We start from the raw sequence: 20,540 nt of genomic DNA, 5'->3' as shown, positions 1-20,540 counted from the left end.
ATAACTGTAAGTACACCTCTGGCAAGCCAATGATAATAATTTCTGACTTTGTACATTGTTTTGTATATTTGATGAGCTTTTATGATTTTTTTTTTTTTTTTAACAATTCAGCTGTCTCCCATCGAGGCAGGGTGACCCAAAAAGAAAGAAAAAATCCCCAAAAAGAAAATACTTTCATCATTCAACACTTTCACCTCACTCACACATAATCACTGTTTTTGCAAAGGTGCTCAGACCACAACAGTTTAGAAGCATATATGTATAAAGATACACAACATATCTTAAACTTATAATAAGCTAGTTATATAAATATTATATTACATAAATGTTCCTGAGAATTTTATGTTTTATGAATATATTTACTTCAGCTCATTATGCAGGTCGACAAACTTGAGCACGTCTTCAGCAGGTGGTAACCCAGTTTTAACTGTGAAACATGAAGATGGAGTTGTATTATCAGGAACAGCTGGTACAAATTTACAGTCTTCATCTACTGGGTCAACCCTAGCATCTCCCTCCATAACAGTTTCTTCCTCTGGTGTTGGGTCCACAAATTCAACCTCTGTATCTTCTCCAATTCAAGAACAATCTGTCCATTCAACAGTACCTGCAGAACAAAAAGACAAAGATCCAGTAAGTCAGTCTTAGAGAAGTTAGTCTGCATGCAGTAAAGAAAAAATTAATGTGAAGTACTGTACTTTGATTACATTTTCCTTGATAATATTAAAAGATTGTAGGTCAATTGAGGTAAGAACAAAATGACTTTTGAAAATAAATTTGATCTGTTTAAAAGCAGTCATACCAATGAATTAGTTAACTGACCTTCTGTAACTAGTGTTTGCTAATGTCATTATCATGTGCTTTACATTTTATTTTATTAATTTGTGTGTCATAATTAGTAAATATAAGTGAATCATGAATAAATGAGGAGAGAATATGTAGTTCACCATTGAGTCTTTCTAAAGGAAAAGTTTGTCAGTGGATGCATAAAAAAGGGAATATATGAGAGTATAGCAGTGCAAACACTTGTGTATTGGTGTGAGGCATGATCCTTAACTATTAGTGAGGAGGGGGCTGGAAGCAATCAAGAAGTCATTTTTGAGATCTGTGTAGGGTAAATATTTTATAGGAAATAGGGAGAGAAGAAATTATGTGTGAATGATATAATGCAGCAAGCATTATATTATTCATGTAGAAAAGTGAAGCAAGATAGGTTAATCATAAGGGTGTATAAATGAGGGAAATAGGTGGTGGTTAAGTTAGGTTAAACAATACACACAAAACTCACCCTCTCAAGAGAAAACTCTAGTCTTCCCTAGAGCATTATCAAATCACGGATGGGATTCAATCCCGGCCAGGGTATGGTTTGTTTGCAATCGTGTCATTAGGATTTCGTGAGTCAAAGGATAGTTAGGTTTTAGTTTTGGAGGTGGGAAGTACAATTCCTGCACTTTGGAAGATGGGTTGGGGGATCTTGTGGCTTTATGATGAGTCATTTGAATCATGATCCTTGTTCACCTCCAGAGAGACAGCCTTGTAATGAATGATGGTGAATGTTTTCTTTGTTTGGCCTAGTCTGCCTTGGTGGGAATTTAATTTTGTAATTTGCATAATAAAGGGTTTCATTTAATAAAGTCTAACTAATTATATTATTGTCTTCTAAACATTTGTATTTTCAACTTGCAGACAGATAAGCCTAGATACATTGCTGGCCGTGTGGCGGTATGTAGCAACTGTGGCATACTGAGTGAGGACCTAAATCGCTGCCAAAGGTGTAATCACAGGTTACCTAACAGTGTGCGAACTCTTCCTTCAGCACAAACTACAACTTCCATCAAAACCTCCACCAGTGATTCACAGGCAATTTCTAATAGAGGGATTTCACTTCCAGTACCATTGTCAAAACAGGTAATCACCTGATTTTTTTATATATATAATTTTTAAGCTCTTTGAATTAGTAATTTAGCAAAATATTTAATGCTTTAAATCTATTTTATTTTGTATGATATTTTGTAGTCTGTAGATTTAGATCTAGTAAGATACATGATGAATTTGGATACCTATAGAGGGCTTTCTCCTTTAGTAATAGTATTAGTAGTTTAGTCAGAGGTCTGAAGAGGGTTTGCTGAGGTGGTTTGGTCATATAGAGAGAATGGATCAAAGTAGAATGACATGGAGAGCATATAAATCTGTAGGGGAAGGAAGGCGGGGTAGGGGTCGTCCTCGAAAAGGTTGGAGGGACGAGGTAAAGGAGGTTTTGTGGGTGAGGGGCTTGGACTTCCAGCAAGGGTGCGTGAGCGTTAGATAGGAATGAATGGAGACAAATGGTATCTGGGACCTGACGAGCTGTTGGAGTGTGAGCAGGGTAATATTTAGTGAAGGGATTCAGGGAAACTGGTTATTTTTATATAGCCGGACTCGAGTCCTGGAAATGGGAATTACAATGCCTGCACTTTAAAGGAGGGGTTTGGGATATTGGCAGTTTGGGGGGATATGTTGTGTATCTTTATATGTATATACTTTTAAACTGTTGTATTCTGAGCACCTCTGCAGAAACAGTGATTTTGTGTGAGTGAGATGAAAGTGTTGAATGATGATGAAAGTATTTTCTTTTTGGGGATTTTCTTTCTTTTTGGGTCACCCTGCTTCAGTGTAAAAAAAAAAAAAAAGGCTATAAATGGATACTTCTTTCCTTCTTTCAACACACCAGCCATATCCCACCGAGGCGGGGTGGCCCAAAAGGAAAAACGAAAGTTTCTCCTTTCAAATTTAGTAATATACACAGGAGAAGGGGTTACTAGCCCCTTGCTCCTGGCATTTTAGTCGCCTCTTACAACACGCATGGCTTACGGAGGAAGAATTCTGTTCCACTTCCCCATGGCGATAAGAGGAAATAAACAAGAACAAGAACTAGAAAGAAAATAGAAGAAAACCCAGAGGGGTATGTATATATACGCTTGTACATGTATGTGTAGTGTGACCTAAGTGTAAGTAGAAGTAGCAAGACGTACCTGAAATCTCGCATGTTCATGAGACGGAAAAAAGGACACCAGCAATCCTACCATCATGTAAAACAATTACAGGCTTTCGTTTTACACTCGTTTGGCAGGATAGTAGTACCTCCCTGGGCGGTTGCTGTCTACCAACCTACTATAATTGGATACATATTTAGAGAAATGTCAGGAGACCGCAGTAGTTCGAAGTAGTACATAGCTCTGTAGAGATGTGGTAGGGCATGTAGATTAAATAAGTCTCATTCAGTAGCTGTCCTTGACCAGAGTTGTTTTTAGCAAATGAAACACAGATAAACCAAACATAGAAGAGAGGAGCTTATGATGATGTTTCGGTCTGACTTGGACTTTGTAAATGGTCCAAGTTGGACTATTCACAAGTAGTAAGCTCCTCTCTTCAATGTGCGGGTTATTTATGTATCATTCCAGTCATGGTATTGTACCTTTTTTTTGTTATTTAGCAAATGAAAGGTTGTTTTTAGAACTACTGACAGTTACAGCCCCTTGCTCTCAGCGTGTTAGTCGCCTCTTACAACACACACGGCTTGCAGAGGAAGAATTCTATTTCACTTTCCCTTGGAGATAAGAGGAAATAAACAAGAAATATTAAGAAAAAGAGAAGAAAACCCAGAGGTGTGTATATGTATGCTTGTACATGCATGTGTAGTGTGACCTAAGTGTAAGTAGAAGTAGCAAGACATACCTGAAATCTTGCATGTTTGAGACAGAAAAAAGACACCAGCAATCCCCCCACCATGTAAAACAATTACAGGCTTCCGTTTTACACTCGCTTAACAGGACAGTAGTACATTCCTGGGCAGTTGTTGTCTAGCAACTTACTACGTAGGTACTAAAGCTTTATCTGGTCAATTTTAGTTAGACTCCTTCACCTTGTCATTTTACCAAGGACTAATATTTAGGTTAAATAATAAGTTGTTTTTAGTCTTGTACAGTATCAATTAATACCAAGTAAAAGTATTATAGAATTTGCAGTAGTTTATATGAATTAAGTTAAATTGAAAGCCCCTTCTCAAGGGTTTTTGGAAGTCATTTATGACTTGCATTCTAAACAGGAATTCTATGGAAAGACAGGAGGTGGGGCAAGAAAAGGAGTGGAGAAAAAATCAGCATCACCAGCTACCCAGAAATCTAAAGGGAGAGGCAGAGGAAGAGGCAAGGCCTTCGAAGAACCAGGTAAGTTCATCACGATTGTCTTTAAATGAGTATAGCTTTCAAGACAAAAATTAACAATATATTTGTGGAGGAAGTTATTTAATTAAGCCTTGGCTTGACTATATTGTACGTACAAGTCATTGATAAAAAATTGACAGGATGGAATTACAGGTTGGACAACTAGAAAAACCATTTTATGTTAAAAATACTTTGTGATTTTTAATGATTATACTAACTATAGCCTCCATAAAGTGACCTCTTGCTGTTGATTACTTAGATATTTCTCTCCTTTGTCAGTAATCCTGACTTTGTCATCGGATGAAGAAGACGAAGGTGGTGGTTCATCAGGATCGGCATACACAGGAGGGTCTCACTCTCCACAAGCTGGTCAACAATTTGTTCAACAAGAGCCAATTAGTCAAAAAGAGCCTATTATTACACAAGATATGGAAAATTTTGATGATACAGAGGAGGCCGATATTGGTGCGGTTACTGGTGGGCGCATTGTTTTTCTCTTTCGTGTACTGCATTATATTTTGGTATATTTTATCCTTTTCTTTTGTTTATTATTTGTTTTCAGTTTTCTGGTTCTTATTTTACCATGTGCACACTTGTTGAATTTTTTTTTATTTACTGTTTCTACAAGGTAAATAGCATCTGCCTTATTATGGATTGAATGAGCATGTGGACTTTACTGTTTGACACTTGGATAGTCTGGGTGCAGCAGAAAGTGATTTTCAACACTGTTTACCTGCATTGCATAAGTTTTATCTTGCATATTTTTCTACTGCATTTAAAAGTCCACATTTTTGTAATGCATTTCAGGCAGACATTAGGAGGGGTGTTAATGTTGCAGTTTAAAAACTGTAGTGTAAAGCACCCTTCTGGCAAGACAGTGATGGAGTGAATGATGGTGAAAGTTTTTCTTTTTCGGGCCACCCTGCCTTGGTGGGAATCGGCCGGTGTGATAATAAAAAAAAAAAAAAAAAATAAATGTTTCTGAGAATTTGCTGAAAATTTAAACAATAATTAAAGATGATGGAAATCTATAAATTAGAATTGTCAAATATATAAATTAGAGTTGTAGTTTGTTACTTTGACCCCATTATTCTGGGAAAGAAAATGTGATATATTTGTTATCTATATATAAGTGAACTGGGTACTTACAATAACGATGGATATTAATGAAATGATAAATTATTAGGGTATTATTTTCGTCATCACTACCTTGCTTTCCATTTTTTGGGGTGACGTAATAACCATCAATAATTAACTAGTAGAACATTTTATGTAAGATAGAGGAAAATTTTTAATGAGGGATTCTGAATATTTCATTCGATCAGTTTTCCCTTTGGAAAAATTGAGGAAATAAAATACAAACAGAGTACAGGAGGGCTCCACTTATATGGCGGGTTAGGTTCCAGGCTACTGCAGTAAAGCAAATCACCAACACTAGTGAGACACTCTTAGCTACTCCCATGCCTGGCATAATTACTCCTACTTTGTAAGAATGGCAAATAGTAATTTTAATGAACCTGCACACCAGCACAGTAAGTTTATTTAGGTACAGGTACACGGAAGTGCAATTATCAGAAGCATTTTGGTACTAAGTCATCAACAGGGAGCCGTACAAATAAATTTTATCGTATAATTTGAAATGTCCATGTTAACGAATTGCTGTAAGGCAGGGCCTTCTTGTATAAAACATACTCAAACCACTCAGTAGATGTTAGATGTTCTCACATTAATATAAATGTTATAATGATATTTTGTGCTAGCATGTAATTGCTAGGTAATACATTCTCATCCTTAAGGATGAGCTTTTTTTTTCGTAGATGCTAGTGCCACCACAACTGCCATTTTCCTTCCTACAGCATTTTCACTGCTAGTAAAGGTGCCATTTTACCTGTTAACATCCTATCAGGCACTGATGATGAATGCCTAACTACTCTGCAGAGCTTTTGCTGTCCATTTTTCGACTAATTGGAATATAATCTGTGATTTTTCATCATGTTTTATGTACAGCATGTATGTGTATTACATGTGGCAGTAAGTAATATCTTATAATAATAATATCTTTATTTTACTACAAGTACATGTACATGGCATACAGGCCTAGCTGACATGAATAACATACTACTATATAGAAAGCCCCTTGTTATGCTGAACATTTCGGGCAAATTGGGTCAGTGTCCCAGGATGCAACCCACATCAGTCGACTAACACCCAGGTACCCATTTTACTGATGGGGAACATAGACAGCAGGTGAAAAGAAACATGCCCAATGTTTCTACTCTGGCTGGGAATCGAACCCAGGCCCTTACCGTGTGAAGCAAGAGCTTTAACCACCAGGCCACCAGAGCCCCTGAATTACATGTGCATGGTGTGCATTAACATTTGTAAATTACTGCAGTGTATGAAAACAGTGGTTTAATTATGGTTCAGATGCACTTGATCTGGCTTTGTTTGGCTTCAGCAAAAATACAGGATCTAGTGGATTTCACTCAACACATCTTCATTCTACATCTGACTTGTCTGCAACTTTTGGATCTATGCATAAGGGGGCAATAATGTACTGTAGTTTATTTGCTGTGACACTAACAAACCATTTTCTTCCTGAATTTCACTCATATTTTTTGCTGTCTGGTGTTCTCAGTAGCTGTTATTACTACAATTAGTCATTTTTTTTTTTTTTACAAGTCGGCCGTCTCCCACCAAGGCAGGGTGACCCAAAAAATAAAGAAAAAATCCCCAGAAAGAAAATACTTTCATCGTTCAACACTTTCACCTTGCTCACACATAATCACTGTTTTTGCAGAGGTGCTCAGAACACAACAGTTTAGAACCATATACGTATAAAGATGCACAACATATCCCTCCAAACTGCTAATATCCCGAAACCCCTCCTTTAGAGTGCAGGCATTGTACTTACCATTTCCAGGACTCAAGTTCAGCTATATAAAAATAACCGGTTTCCCTGAATCCCTTCACTAAATATTACCCTGCTCACACTCCAACAGATCGTCAGGTCCCAAATACCATTCATCTCCATTCACTCCTATCGAACACGCTCATGCATACCTGCTGGAAGTCCAAGCCCCTTGCCTACAAAAACCTCCCTTACCCCTTCCTTCCAACCTTTTTGAGGATGACCCCTACACCTCCTACCTTCCCCTACATATTTAAATACTCTCCATGTCGTTCTACTTTGATCCATTTTCTCTAAGTGACCAAACCACCTCAACAACCCCTCTTCAGCCCTCTGACTAATACTTTTATTAACTCCACACCTCCTAATTTCCACACTCCAAATTTTCTGCATAATATTTACACCACACATTGCCCTTAGACAGGACATCTCCACTGCCTCCAACCGCCTCCTCGCTGCTGCATTCACAACCCAAGCTTCACACCCATATAAGAGTGTAGGTACTACTGTACTTTCATACATTCCCTTCTTTGCCTCCATAGATAACATTTTTTTGTCTCCACATATACCTCAACGCACCACTCATCTTTTTTCCCTCATCAATTCTATGCTTAACCTCTTTCTATGATTAACCTCATCCTTCATAAATCCATCCGCCGACACGTCAACTCCCAAGTACGTATCTGAAAACATTCACTTCTTCCATACTCCTCCTCCCCAATTTGATATCCAATTTTTCTTTATCTAAATCATTTGATACCCTCATCACCTTACTCTTTTCTATGTTCACTTTCAACTTTCTACCTTTACACACACTCCCAAACTTGTCAACTAACCTTTGCAATTTTTCTTTAGAATCTCCCATAAGTACAGTATCATCAGCAAAAAGCAACTGTGTCAATTCCCATTTTGTATTTGATTCCCCATAATTTAATCCCACCCCTCTCCCGAACACCCTAGCATTTACTTCTTTTACAACCCTATCTATAAATATATTAAACAACCATGGTGACATTACACATCCCTGTTTAAGACCTACTTTTACCAGGAAGTAGTCTTCCGCTCTTCTACACACCCTAACCTGAGCCTCACTATCCTCATAAAAACTCTACAGCATTTAGTAACTTACCACCTATTCCATATACTAGCAACATCTGGCACATTGCTCCCCTATCCACTCTATGATATGCCTTTTCTAAATCCATAAATGCTTCACAACCCAAGCTTCACACCCATATAAGAGTGTAGGTACTACTGTACTTTCATACATTCCCTTCTTTGCCTCCATAGATAACATTTTTTTGTCTCCACATATACCTCAACGCACCACTCATCTTTTTTCCCTCATCAATTCTATGCTTAACCTCTTTCTATGATTAACCTCATCCTTCATAAATCCATCCGCCGACACGTCAACTCCCAAGTACGTATCTGAAAACATTCACTTCTTCCATACTCCTCCTCCCCAATTTGATATCCAATTTTTCTTTATCTAAATCATTTGATACCCTCATCACCTTACTCTTTTCTATGTTCACTTTCAACTTTCTACCTTTACACACACTCCCAAACTTGTCAACTAACCTTTGCAATTTTTCTTTAGAATCTCCCATAAGTACAGTATCATCAGCAAAAAGCAACTGTGTCAATTCCCATTTTGTATTTGATTCCCCATAATTTAATCCCACCCCTCTCCCGAACACCCTAGCATTTACTTCTTTTACAACCCTATCTATAAATATATTAAACAACCATGGTGACATTACACATCCCTGTTTAAGACCTACTTTTACCAGGAAGTAGTCTTCCGCTCTTCTACACACCCTAACCTGAGCCTCACTATCCTCATAAAAACTCTACAGCATTTAGTAACTTACCACCTATTCCATATACTAGCAACATCTGGCACATTGCTCCCCTATCCACTCTATGATATGCCTTTTCTAAATCCATAAATGCAATAAAAACTTCCCTACCTTTATCTAAATACTGTGAGTGTGGGGGAAGTTCGTGAGGCAGTAGGTAAAATGAAAGGGGGTAAGGCAGCCGGGATTGATGGGATAAAGATAGAAATGTTAAAAGCAGGTGGGGATATAGTTTTGGAGTGGTTGGTGCAATTATTTAATAAATGTATGGAAGAAGGTAAGGTACCTAGGGATTGGCAGAGAGCATGCATAGTTCCTTTGTATAAAGGCAAAGGGGATAAAAGAGAGTGCAAAAATTATAGGGGGATAAGTCTGTTGAGTGTACCTGGTAAAGTGTATGGTAGAGTTATAATTGAAAGAATTAAGAGTAAGACGGAGAATAGGATAGCAGATGAACAAGGAGGCTTTAGGAAAGGTAGGGGGTGTGTGGACCAGGTGTTTACAGTGAAACATATAAGTGAACAGTATTTAGATAAGGCTAAAGAGGTCTTTGTGGCATTTATGGATTTGGAAAAGGCGTATGACAGGGTGGATAGGGGGGCAATGTGGCAGATGTTGCAAGTGTATGGTGTAGGAGGTAGGTTACTGAAAGCAGTGAAGAGTTTTTACGAGGATAGTGAGGCTCAAGTTAGAGTATGTAGGAAAGAGGGAAATTTTTTCCCAGTAAAAGTAGGCCTTAGACAAGGATGTGTGATGTCACCGTGGTTGTTTAATATATTTATAGATGGGGTTGTAAGAGAAGTAAATGCGAGGGTCTTGGCAAGAGGCGTGGAGTTAAAAGATAAAGAATCACACACAAAGTGGGAGTTGTCACAGCTGCTCTTTGCTGATGACACTGTGCTCTTGGGAGATTCTGAAGAGAAGTTGCAGAGATTGGTGGATGAATTTGGTAGGGTGTGCAAAAGAAGAAAATTAAAGGTGAATACAGGAAAGAGTAAGGTTATGAGGATAACAAAAAGATTAGGTGATGAAAGATTGAATATCAGATTGGAGGGAGAGAGTATGGAGGAGGTGAACGTATTCAGATATTTGGGAGTGGACGTGTCAGCAGATGGGTCTATGAAAGATGAGGTGAATCATAGAATTGATGAGGGAAAAAGAGTGAGTGGTGCACTTAGGAGTCTGTGGAGACAAAGAACTTTGTCCTTGGAGGCAAAGAGGGGAATGTATGAGAGTATAGTTTTACCAACGCTCTTATATGGGTGTGAAGCGTGGGTGATGAATGTTGCAGCGAGGAGAAGGCTGGAGGCAGTGGAGATGTCATGTCTGAGGGCAATGTGTGGTGTGAATATAATGCAGAGAATTCGTAGTTTGGAAGTTAGGAGGAGGTGCGGGATTACCAAAACTGTTGTCCAGAGGGCTGAGGAAGGGTTGTTGAGGTGGTTCGGACATGTAGAGAGAATGGAGCGAAACAGAATGACTTCAAGAGTGTATCAGTCTGGAGTGGAAGGAAGGCGGGGTAGGGGTCGGCCTAGGAAGGGTTGGAGGGAGGGGGTAAAGGAGGTTTTGTGTGCGATGGGCTTGGACTTCCAGCAGGCATGCGTGAGCGTGTTTGATAGGAGTGAATGGAGACAAATGGTTTTTAATACTTGACGTGCTGTTGGAGTGTGAGCAAAGTAACATTTATGAAGGGATTCAGGGAAACCGGCAGGCCGGACTTGAGTCCTGGAGATGGGAAGTACAGTGCCTGCACTCTGAAGGAGGGGTGTTAATGTTGCAGTTTAAAAACTGTAGTGTAAAGCACCCTTCTGGCAAGACAGTGATGGAGTGAATGATGGTGAAAGTTTTTCTTTTTCGGGCCACCCTGCCTTGGTGGGAATCGGCCGGTGTGATAATAAAAAAAATAAAATAATATATGCTTCAATGTAAACACTTGATCTACACATCCCCTACCCACTCTGAAACCCCCTTGCTCATCCGCAATCCTACATTCTGTCTTACATCTAATTCTTTCAATTATAACCCTACCGTGCACTTTTCCTGGTATACTCCGTAAACTTATTCCTCTATAATTTTTACAATTTCTTTTGTCCCCCTTCCCTTTATATAAAGGGACTATACATGCTTTCTGCCAATCCCTAGGTACCTTCCCCTCTTTCATATATTTATTAAACAAAAATACCAACCACTCCAACACTATATCCCCCCCTGCTTTTAACATTTCTGTCATGATCCCATCAGTTCCAGCTGCTTTACCCCCTTTCATTATACATAATGCCTCGCACACCTCCCCCCACACTCATATCCTGCTCTACTTCACTCCTAAAAGATCGTATACCTCCCTGGCCAGTGCATGAAATTACCGCCTCCCTTTCTTCGTCGACATTTAAAAGTTCTTCAAAATATTCTCGCCATCTACCCAAAACCTCCATCTCCCCATCGACAATTAGTCATATCTGACTAATTGTAGTAGATAATGTAAGATGAAATTTACAATGGTGTTGACTGCCATTATACACCTATAAGGGAAGCAATTGGCTCTGAAAATTTAGAATGGTGGTTATCAGCTTCATTAGTGCTAATAGTTTTCACAGTTCAAAGTAAGCTAAATTATTTTTTGAGTTCTACAAAAGAGTTCCCTGTTAACATTAACATCGGTCACTTTAGTTCTGTAATGTACTGTATAAGTATTGTTACTATCCTGTTAAAGTTGTTTGAAATAAAATGATAAGTGTATATAAAAGTATTCTTAATGATTATATGGAACCCCTTCATGTCTATATATCTTGACTACATAGCCTTCTTTTTGATTTACAGGTGGGGGTTTACCTGACCTCCAAAGTTTGTTAGATGGAACCTTGAAAAGACCTTACACATCGGTACAGTGCAGGAGCATCAGAGTAGGATCCTATAAAGTTATGCCCAAAGAGAGAGTTCTTATTGTCCCTGAAGGTTTCAGGATAAAGATTCCTCCCATTACAGATGGTAAATTTCATCTTGAATTGTCATTTTGTTTAATTTTCTAAAATGTAGCGAAATATTTATTATTATTGTTTTTTAGAATATGTGAATGTCAACATGTTTTGTTTTGAAGAATGATATACAGCCAGGTATCAGTTAGTGCAACTAATGAATCTCGTGAAGTTTTTAGTATTCATATTTGCACTTTTTGAATTACGTTTATGTAATTTTTGTGCACAGTTCGTAGAATTGAGGGGGGGGGGGCTAGAATTAATTATTTTAAACTAAATAAAAATTCAAACTATTCAGACTTGCACTAATCGACAAGACCTAGCTGTACTGTACTATGATGTAGTGAAGTCCAACTTTCCAAAATGACTTGGACAGACTTTGAATTTTATTTTAAAAGCTACTGTTGTAAAAAAGAAAATGAGTACAATATCATAGAAGAATATATACTATGAGTGCTTTCCAACTACTGTTCTCCTTGCCTTTGTCTTCATTTTCCTTTCTTCTGTCTTTGAACTTCACAGGGAAACCGGCAGACCGGACTTGAGTCCTGGAGATGGGAAGTACAGTGCCTGCACTCTGAAGGAGGGGTGTTAATGTTGCAGTTTAAAAACTGTAGTGTAAAGCACCCTTCTGGCAAGACAGTGATGGAGTGAATGATGGTGAAAGTTTTTCTTTTTCGGGCCACCCTGCCTTGGTGGGAATAGGCCAGTGTGATAATAAAAAAAAAATAGCTCTGCTTTTTTTCTAAAGTTAAATTCCTGAAGCCTACTCAGGGCTTCCTGCAGCTTTCACTTTCCAGTTTTAATTTCTGTATGGCTTTGTAATACTTAATATGTTACAATTTCTTAAGTTTCCAGTAGTTAGGTAACAACTCTTGAATCCCTTTCCAGAAGTCTTGTCACACTGTAAAGAATTAACAGTTTACAGTTGTGGCTTCTAGCTTTCTCATATCCTATGATCTTATGATGTATGTTGGTAGGACACGTCCTTTATTCTTTTTGTCTTTATTTCTTAGCTCATGGAGTCATTATGTAGCAGGTCTTGGGATTTTTATTATTTTTAACCTATATATTTGTTTAGATGTGGATGCAAAACTACTACTGCATATTCCAATTTTGGTTTAATGCATGTGAAGTTTTGTCTGCTAGTGCAGAGACCTTGTTATTATTGCACTTGAGGGTATCAAATGAGTTACGTAAAGAAAAGTTTGATGTCACATTGGAGGGAAGGAGTATGAAAGAAGTGAATGTGTTCAGATATTTGGGAGTAGACTTGTCAGCAGATTGGCTTATGAAGGATGAGGTTAACCATAGAATTGACGAAGCAAAAAAAGTGAGTGGGGCATTGAGGTATCTGTGGAGACAAAAAAAAACATTTTTTATGGAGGAAAAGAAGGGAATGTACGAGAGTCTAGTGGTACCAACACTCTTATGTGGGTGTGAAGCATGGGTTGTAAATGCTGCAGCAAGGAGGCAGCTGGCAACTAAGGCCAGTAATGTCTGGTGTAAATATTATGCAGAGAATTTGTGATGTGGAAACTAGGAGGAGGTGTGGAGTTACTAAAGGTATTATTCAGAGGGCTGAAGAGTTGTTGTTGAGGTGGTTTGGTCATTTAGAGAGGATGGAGCAAAATACGATGACTTGGAAGGTGTATAAATCTGTAGTGGATGGGAGGAGGGGTAGGGGTCATCCTAGGAAAGGATGGCAGGAGGGGGGTAAAAGGTTTTGTGTGCAAGGGGCTTGGACCTGCGGCAGGCATGTGTGAATATGTTAAGTGAATGGAAACAAATGGTTTTTGGGACCTGACGAGCTGTTGTAGTGCAAGCGGGGTAATATTTTGTGAAGGGATTCAGAGAAACTGGTAAGCCAGACTTGAGCCCTGGAGGTGGGAAGGACAATGCCTGCACTTTAACCCTTGAGGGTTTCGGCCGTACTAGTATGGCTTACGACCCAGGGTTTTTGACGTACTAGTATGCCTAAATTCTAGCGCCCTCAAATCTAGTGGGAGAAAGCTGGTAGGCCTACATATGAAAGAATGGGTCTATGTGGTCAGTGTGCACAGTATAAAAAAAATCCTGCAGCACACAGTGCATAATGAGAAAAAAAACTTTGACCGTGTTTTTGGAATAAAACAGCGAATTTGCACTGTATTTTCGTATGGTATTTATTGTTGTATTCTAGTTTTCTTGGTCTCATTTTATAGAATGGAAGACATATTACAGAAATTGAGATGATTTTGACTGGTTTTACAATGAAAAGTACCTTGAAATTGAGCTCAAAGTAGCAGAAATGTTCGATTTTTACCAAAGTTCAAAAGTAAACAAATCATGCCAAGCGTCCAATACACGTCAACTGATGAGTCTAATATTCTTTCACAAGTGCGCTGATATTATTTATACCATTTCTACACTAATGCAGCAGTCTGCATAACAGTAAATCTTCTATTTTTTGTAAGAATAAAAATTGAAAGTGGAAAGCCAAAGAAATATAAGAGGGGCCTGGGGATGTGACTAACAAACAGAGGAAATGTTATTTTAGTGCCAGGAATGTCTTTCTTGTTTATTCTTGGAAATTGGCATCTTTTGAAATTTGTGTGAAATTGGCAAAATTGCAAAATTCTGACCACTGTATTGGATAGTTGAAATCAGTGAATGGGTGGTTTCTTTTACTCATTCAATAGAAAAAATAGAGTTCTAGAGAAATAGTTATGATTTCTGTTGACTAGTACACTGGAATTGGCCAAAAATAGGGCTCAAATTGGGCAAAATCGCCGATGCGTAAACATCGTCGAGACCGCTAACTTCGCGAGAGCATGATTCCGTAAGTTTACCATCAAATTTCATACTTTTGGTGTCAAAAGATTCTCTATCTTTTCATAAGAATTTTTTTTTTTTTTAAATTTGGCTGACCCTGAGAACGAGTCTTGGAGAGGGCCTGTCGACCCTCAAAGGGTTAAAGGGAGGTGGGGTTTGGGATATTGGCTGTTAGGAGTGGCGTCTAAACTGTCATATCTGGGCGCCTCTACAAAGATTGTGATTATGTGCGAGTGTTGGTGAAAGACAGTGGTAGCTCATAGCGCCAGTAATACCTATACTAACGTACCGCATCAAACTTCCATTTTTAATAATATTTTATCTCATTTCAACAAAAAAAAAAAAATTAAAATTCACTTATTAATACATTGAAAGCAACATACAACAGATTTTTTCCTGTTATATATTTGTCAGTTGCAAATTATTTTAGCATAAGGTTGATGAAGTCATATGTCTGGCAGTGAGCATCTGGGGGGACTGCAGCTCCTGTGGACGAGCCGTCCTTGGTGAAAGTGTTGAATGATGATGAAAGCATTTTTCTTTCTTGGGTTTTTCTTTCTTTTTAGATCACCCTGCCTTGGTGGGAAATGGCTGATGTTTTAAAAAAATAAAAAATTAAGGGAAGGGTGTTGAAAAAGAAACTTCAGGTTCCTATGTGTGTGTGTGATTCTATAAGGTTATGATCATTATTTGAACGCATAGGTCACATAAACCAGTAGCCTGGCTAATCCACAGGTAGAGTACATACACACTACATTAATGTAATATAACAGTGAGACACCTAGGTAGTAGGTTGGTTGACAGCAACCGCCCAGGGAGGTACTACCGTCCTGCCAAGCGAGTGTAAAACGAAAGCCTGTAATTGTTTTACATGATGGTAGGATTGCTGGTGTCCTTTTTTCTGTTTCATAAACATGCAAGATTTCAGGTACGTCTTGCTGCTTCTACTTACACTTAGGTCACACTGCACATACATGTACAAGCATATATATACATACCCCTCTGGGTTTTCTTTTATTTTCTTTCTAGTTCTTGTCTATTTCCTCTTATCTCCATGGGGAATTGGATCAGAATTCTTCCTCCGTAAGCCATGCGTGTTGTAAGAGGAGACTAAAATGCCAGGAGCAAGGGGCTAGTAACCCCTTCTCCTGTATATATTACTAAATATTAAAGGAGAAACTTTCCTTTTTCCTTTTGGGCTACCCTGCCATGGTGGGATACGGCCGGTGTGTTGAAAGAAAGAAAGAAACAATGAGACAAACTTGGACATCTTAAGATTAGTAAATACATTGCTGGTGAAAGGCTTCTGATCCAAGGAGCACAAGCTACCCTATGTTTGGTTAGACTTGATTACCTCCATTCCTCAGTCACTTATAATAAAGCTGAGTACTTCCACATGAATAATAATTTTGGCATAATTATGCATTAAAGGAAATTCAAACTTGCATATTTATTTCATGTATTCTTTTTTCAGATTCTGGTGATTCAGTAACATTTGACATTCCTATCAAAAGTGTTGTGAAGATTCTTGTACATTTGGGGAGGTCATTGCCTGTTTTCTTTATTTATATTAAGCCTTCAACAGCTGCTAGTGTAAGAAGATTACTGAAGATGATGGATAAGAGTGGATACTATTTTGACCCATGTAGTAATGGTAAGATTTTTAATGACACAATACATTGAAAGTAATCCCTCATTATTTACAACATAGTAACTAGGGTTACTCCTTACAGTAAATTAAGAGAAATTATAACTATGTTCCTGGCTTTCCTAAGCTCCATCTTTTAAAAAAATTTAGTGTAATACCTCTATTATTTGTAATATTTGTCCATTATAAGAAAACAAAAAAAATCTGTCAGAGTTGACTTCTACATTTGCTATTTTCTGAGGAAACCTTTCACGATTGTCTAAAGTCGATGAAAATAGTAGCTGTGGATATTAAGGGATTACTGGATATTAATAATTTGCCTTTTGGTAAGAATTTTTAGCTTAAAGTCCATCAGAACTGAATGACATAAAAGTTTAGAATTTTTTTTGTGTATGATTTATAATAGATTCAAACCCTGGAACAAACTTAATATTATTTTATAATTGTATCCTTACAGATGTACACCCTTAAGACTGAAACTATCACCCACCTAATTTCATGGGGCTTTTTCTGTACTGTGTGTGACATTGTATTCTCAAGTTAACTCTTTAAACTGTTTTCATTGTACTGATATGCAGGTGTCCAGTGTACTAATACACACAATTTTTTATGCCTACAAGTATTCCACCTTCCAATATTTTTGTCCTCAGCACAACTGTTTGGGTCTTCTACAAACTCTTCATACCTTTGAAAGAAATCTTAGACCAGGCAGTGCATCATTGGTAACACTGCCTAAAAAGTACAAGTAAACGAACAATTGTCTGTTGTTCCACCACCAGCTTCCCAACCAGTAAAGAGAATGTGGAACTGACACGAAGATGCCTTAGTCATTCCAGTTTTTTTTTATAATTTCATGATACTAACAGTGGAATTCGTCCAAAAAGCACATATTGGGATAACCCAATATAGTCAAACAGTATGACTTGCTTTAAAGTTTTGATTAGTGTTACACTTTGAAACAATTGTAATGTCATGTCATATATGTTTTACGGTGATCTTGAAGGCACACAAGTGTTACGAATACAGAAATTACCTTGAACTTAAATATACTAATGTAATACAGTAAAATTCCGATAAAATGGACTAATGGTGGGGGGGTAGTGTCTCATTTGCTGAAAATTCTGTTATATTGAATATTTCAATTAAACACACAGTCCATAAATGTTTTACAGAATGGAAAGGATTTTAGGTGCCTTTTTCTTTGTCTCATAAACATGCAAGATAACAGGTACATCTTGCTACTTCTACTTACATTTACACATGCATGTATACATGTATGTGTACACACCCATCTGAGTTTTATTCTATTTTAGAGGGAGAGAGGGAATATGGAAGAAGTGAATATTTTCAGATATTTGGGAGTTAACTTGTCAGCCGAGGGGTTTATGAAGGATGAGGTACATATTATGCAGAAAATTTGGAGTGTAGAAATTAGGAGAAGATGTGGAGTTAATAAAATTATTAGTCAGAGGGCTGAAGAGGGGTAGTTGAGGTGGTTTGGTCATTTAGAGAGAATCAATCAAAGTAGAATGACATGGAGAGCGTATAAATCTGTAGGGGAAGAAAGGCAGGGTAGGGGTCGTCCTCGAAAAGGTTGGAGGGAGGGGGTAAAGGAGGTTGTATGGGCAAGGGGCTTGGACTTCCATCAAGCGTACGTGAGTGTGTTAGATAGGAGTGAATGGAGACGAATGGTATTTGGGACCTGACGAGTTGTTGGAGTGTGAGCAGGGTAATATTTAGTGAAGGGATTCAGGGAAACCGGTTATTTTATATAGCCAGACTTGAGTCCTGGAAATGGGAAGTACAATGCCTGCACTTTAAAGGAGGGGTTTGGGATATTGGCAGTTTGGAGGGATATGTTGTGTATCTTATATGTATATACTTCTAAACCGTTGTATTCTGAGCACCTCTGCAAAAACAGTGATTATGTGTGAATGAGGTGAAAGTGTTGAATGATGATGAAAGTATTTTCTTTTTGGGGATTTTCTTTCTTTTTGGGTCACCCTGCGTCGGTGGGAGACGGCCGACTTGTTAAAAAAAAGAAAAAGGTGAGTGGTGCGTAGAGACAAAAAATGTTATCCATGGAGGCAAAGAAGGGAATGTACGAAAGTATAGTGGTACCAACACTTACATGGGTGTGAAGCTTGGGTTGCAAATCCTGCAGCGAGGAGGCAGCTGGAGGCAGTGGAGATGTCCTGTCTAAGGGCAATGTGTGGTGTAAATATTATGAAGAGAATTCAGTGTGAAAATTAGGAGGAGGTGTAGAGTTAATAAAAGTATTAGTCAGAGGGCTGAAGAGGGGGTTGTTGAGGTGGTTTAGTCATTTAGAGAGAATGGATCAAAGTAAAATGACTTGGAGAGCGTATAAATCAGTAGGGGAAGGAAGGCTGGGTAGGGGTTGTCCTCAGAAAGGTTGAAAGGAGGGGATAAAGGATGTTTTGTGGGCAAGGGGCTTGGACTTTAAGCAAGCATGTGTGAGCATATTAGATAGGAGTGAATAGAGACGAATGGTTTTTGGGACCTGACAAGCTGTTGGAGTGTGAGCAGGGTAATATTTAGTGAAGGGATTCAGGGAAACTGGTTATTTTTATATAGCCGGACTTGAGTACTGGAAATGGGAAGTATAATGCCTGCACTTTAAAGGAGGGGTTTTGGATATTGGAAGTTTGGAGGGGTATGTTATATATCTTTATATATGCTTCTAAACTGTTGTATCTGGGTGCCTCTGCAAAGACGGTGATTATGTGTGAGTGAGGTGATAGTGAATGATGATCAAAGTATTATCTTTTTGGGGATTTTCTTTGTTTTTGGGCCACCCCGCCTCAGTGGGAGACAGCCGACTTGTTGAAAAAAAAAAATCTCTATGGGGAAGTGAAATAAGAACCCTTCCTCCATAAGCAATGTGTATTGTAAAAGCTGACTTAGATGCCTAGATAAAGGGGCTCTTGATACTCTTCTATACAAATTACTAAAAATAAATTGGGACATTTAAATGTGCATGGATGTAGTGTAGATAAGGAGATGATTGTGAATGTTTTGTATGAAAAAAGCTGGATATCTTGGCTCAAAGTGAAACAAAGCTGAAGGTGGTAGGAAAGTTTGTGGGGAGAAGTTAATCTTATTGGGTCATGGATATCTGAGAGAGTTAGAGATATAAGGAGCAATGTTGGATATGCATTTTCCTATGTTTGAAGTACTGAAACACCTTGAAAACACATCTAATATATTAAAAAATTAGTGTACATCATGTTAGACATAAACAGCAATAAACAGTTAAAAAAAAAAAGCCATAATTTGGCATTAAATTATACAATGTAAAAATTGCTGGTGCATATATACTGCTGTTGCTAATATATGATCATCTTTTGCCAACTTCAGTGCACCTTAACCCTTAAACTGTCCAAACGTAGATCTACGTTTTTTCAACATTTGAAAGTATGTAAAAAACGTAGATCTTCGTTTTGTTTTTTTACATTTGAAAACGTGTAAAAAGAAACTTTGTTCTACGTTTTTTTTTTTTTTTTGTATTTGAAAATGTGTAAAAAACGTAGATCTACTTTTGGAGCACTATGCATGTGAACATAGATCTGTTTGGACAGTTTAAGGGTTAAAATTGAAAGTTTCAACCAGTTGTTACTTTTTGTTTTATTCTCTCGGAAAAATGCTCCTTTTTAAAATGTATGAATTTTTTATATCCAGAATTTTGCTCCACAGAGGAATTTTTATTTTTGCCAGTTTAAGGTTAAAAACATTTGGTTGTTGCTCGTAAGTGTTGAAAATAAAACTATATCGAGAGTGGAAGGAAAAGACTGATGGCCAGGAATTTTTATGGGAAATAATGAGCAAGTAGTCTAACAGTCTAACAGTGACACTTATGGTACAGTGCTGCTTTTGACATGTAGGCTACTTAAATTTTTCATTCCATATATGGTTGCATTTCCAGAGAGGTATATTTGAACTATCACCTCACTATATTGCTATACTAGCCTTCAGAATAATAATTTGCCATTTGAAATAACTGATATGTAGATAAACTTTTTCATATTGATTTTTAAAGAGGATTCCTCAAAATCAGGTTATAATTTTTTTACTTTTTTTTTCTTGGGGATGGGGGGGGGGGTTACTGGA

At 37.9% G+C, this 20,540-nt stretch overlaps 1 protein-coding gene across 10 annotated transcripts in view; it reads left to right on the top strand.

The window, feature by feature from the left end:
- LOC128698933 (uncharacterized) overlaps positions 1–20,540 on the top strand; it is a 122,885-nt gene that overhangs the window by 70,450 nt on the left and 31,895 nt on the right. For 6 of the 10 annotated variants that reach the window (XM_070090306.1, XM_070090307.1, XM_070090304.1 and 3 more), the window contains 6 exons: positions 369–633; positions 1,687–1,908; positions 4,085–4,205; positions 4,482–4,679; positions 11,796–11,963; positions 16,239–16,418. In XM_070090306.1, the coding sequence (XP_069946407.1) occupies positions 369–633; positions 1,687–1,908; positions 4,085–4,205; positions 4,482–4,679; positions 11,796–11,963; positions 16,239–16,418 (1,154 nt within the window). The remainder of the gene's footprint in view (positions 1–368; positions 634–1,686; positions 1,909–4,084; positions 4,206–4,481; positions 4,680–11,795; positions 11,964–16,238; positions 16,419–20,540) is intronic. The other 4 variants (XM_070090305.1, XM_070090301.1, XM_070090303.1 and 1 more) reach the window with 3 other exon arrangements.

Source organism: Cherax quadricarinatus, chromosome 31, assembly GCF_038502225.1.
Source record: "Cherax quadricarinatus isolate ZL_2023a chromosome 31, ASM3850222v1, whole genome shotgun sequence".
NCBI lineage: Eukaryota > Metazoa > Arthropoda > Malacostraca > Decapoda > Parastacidae > Cherax > Cherax quadricarinatus.
This window is presented reverse-complemented; position numbering and strand designations above follow the sequence as displayed.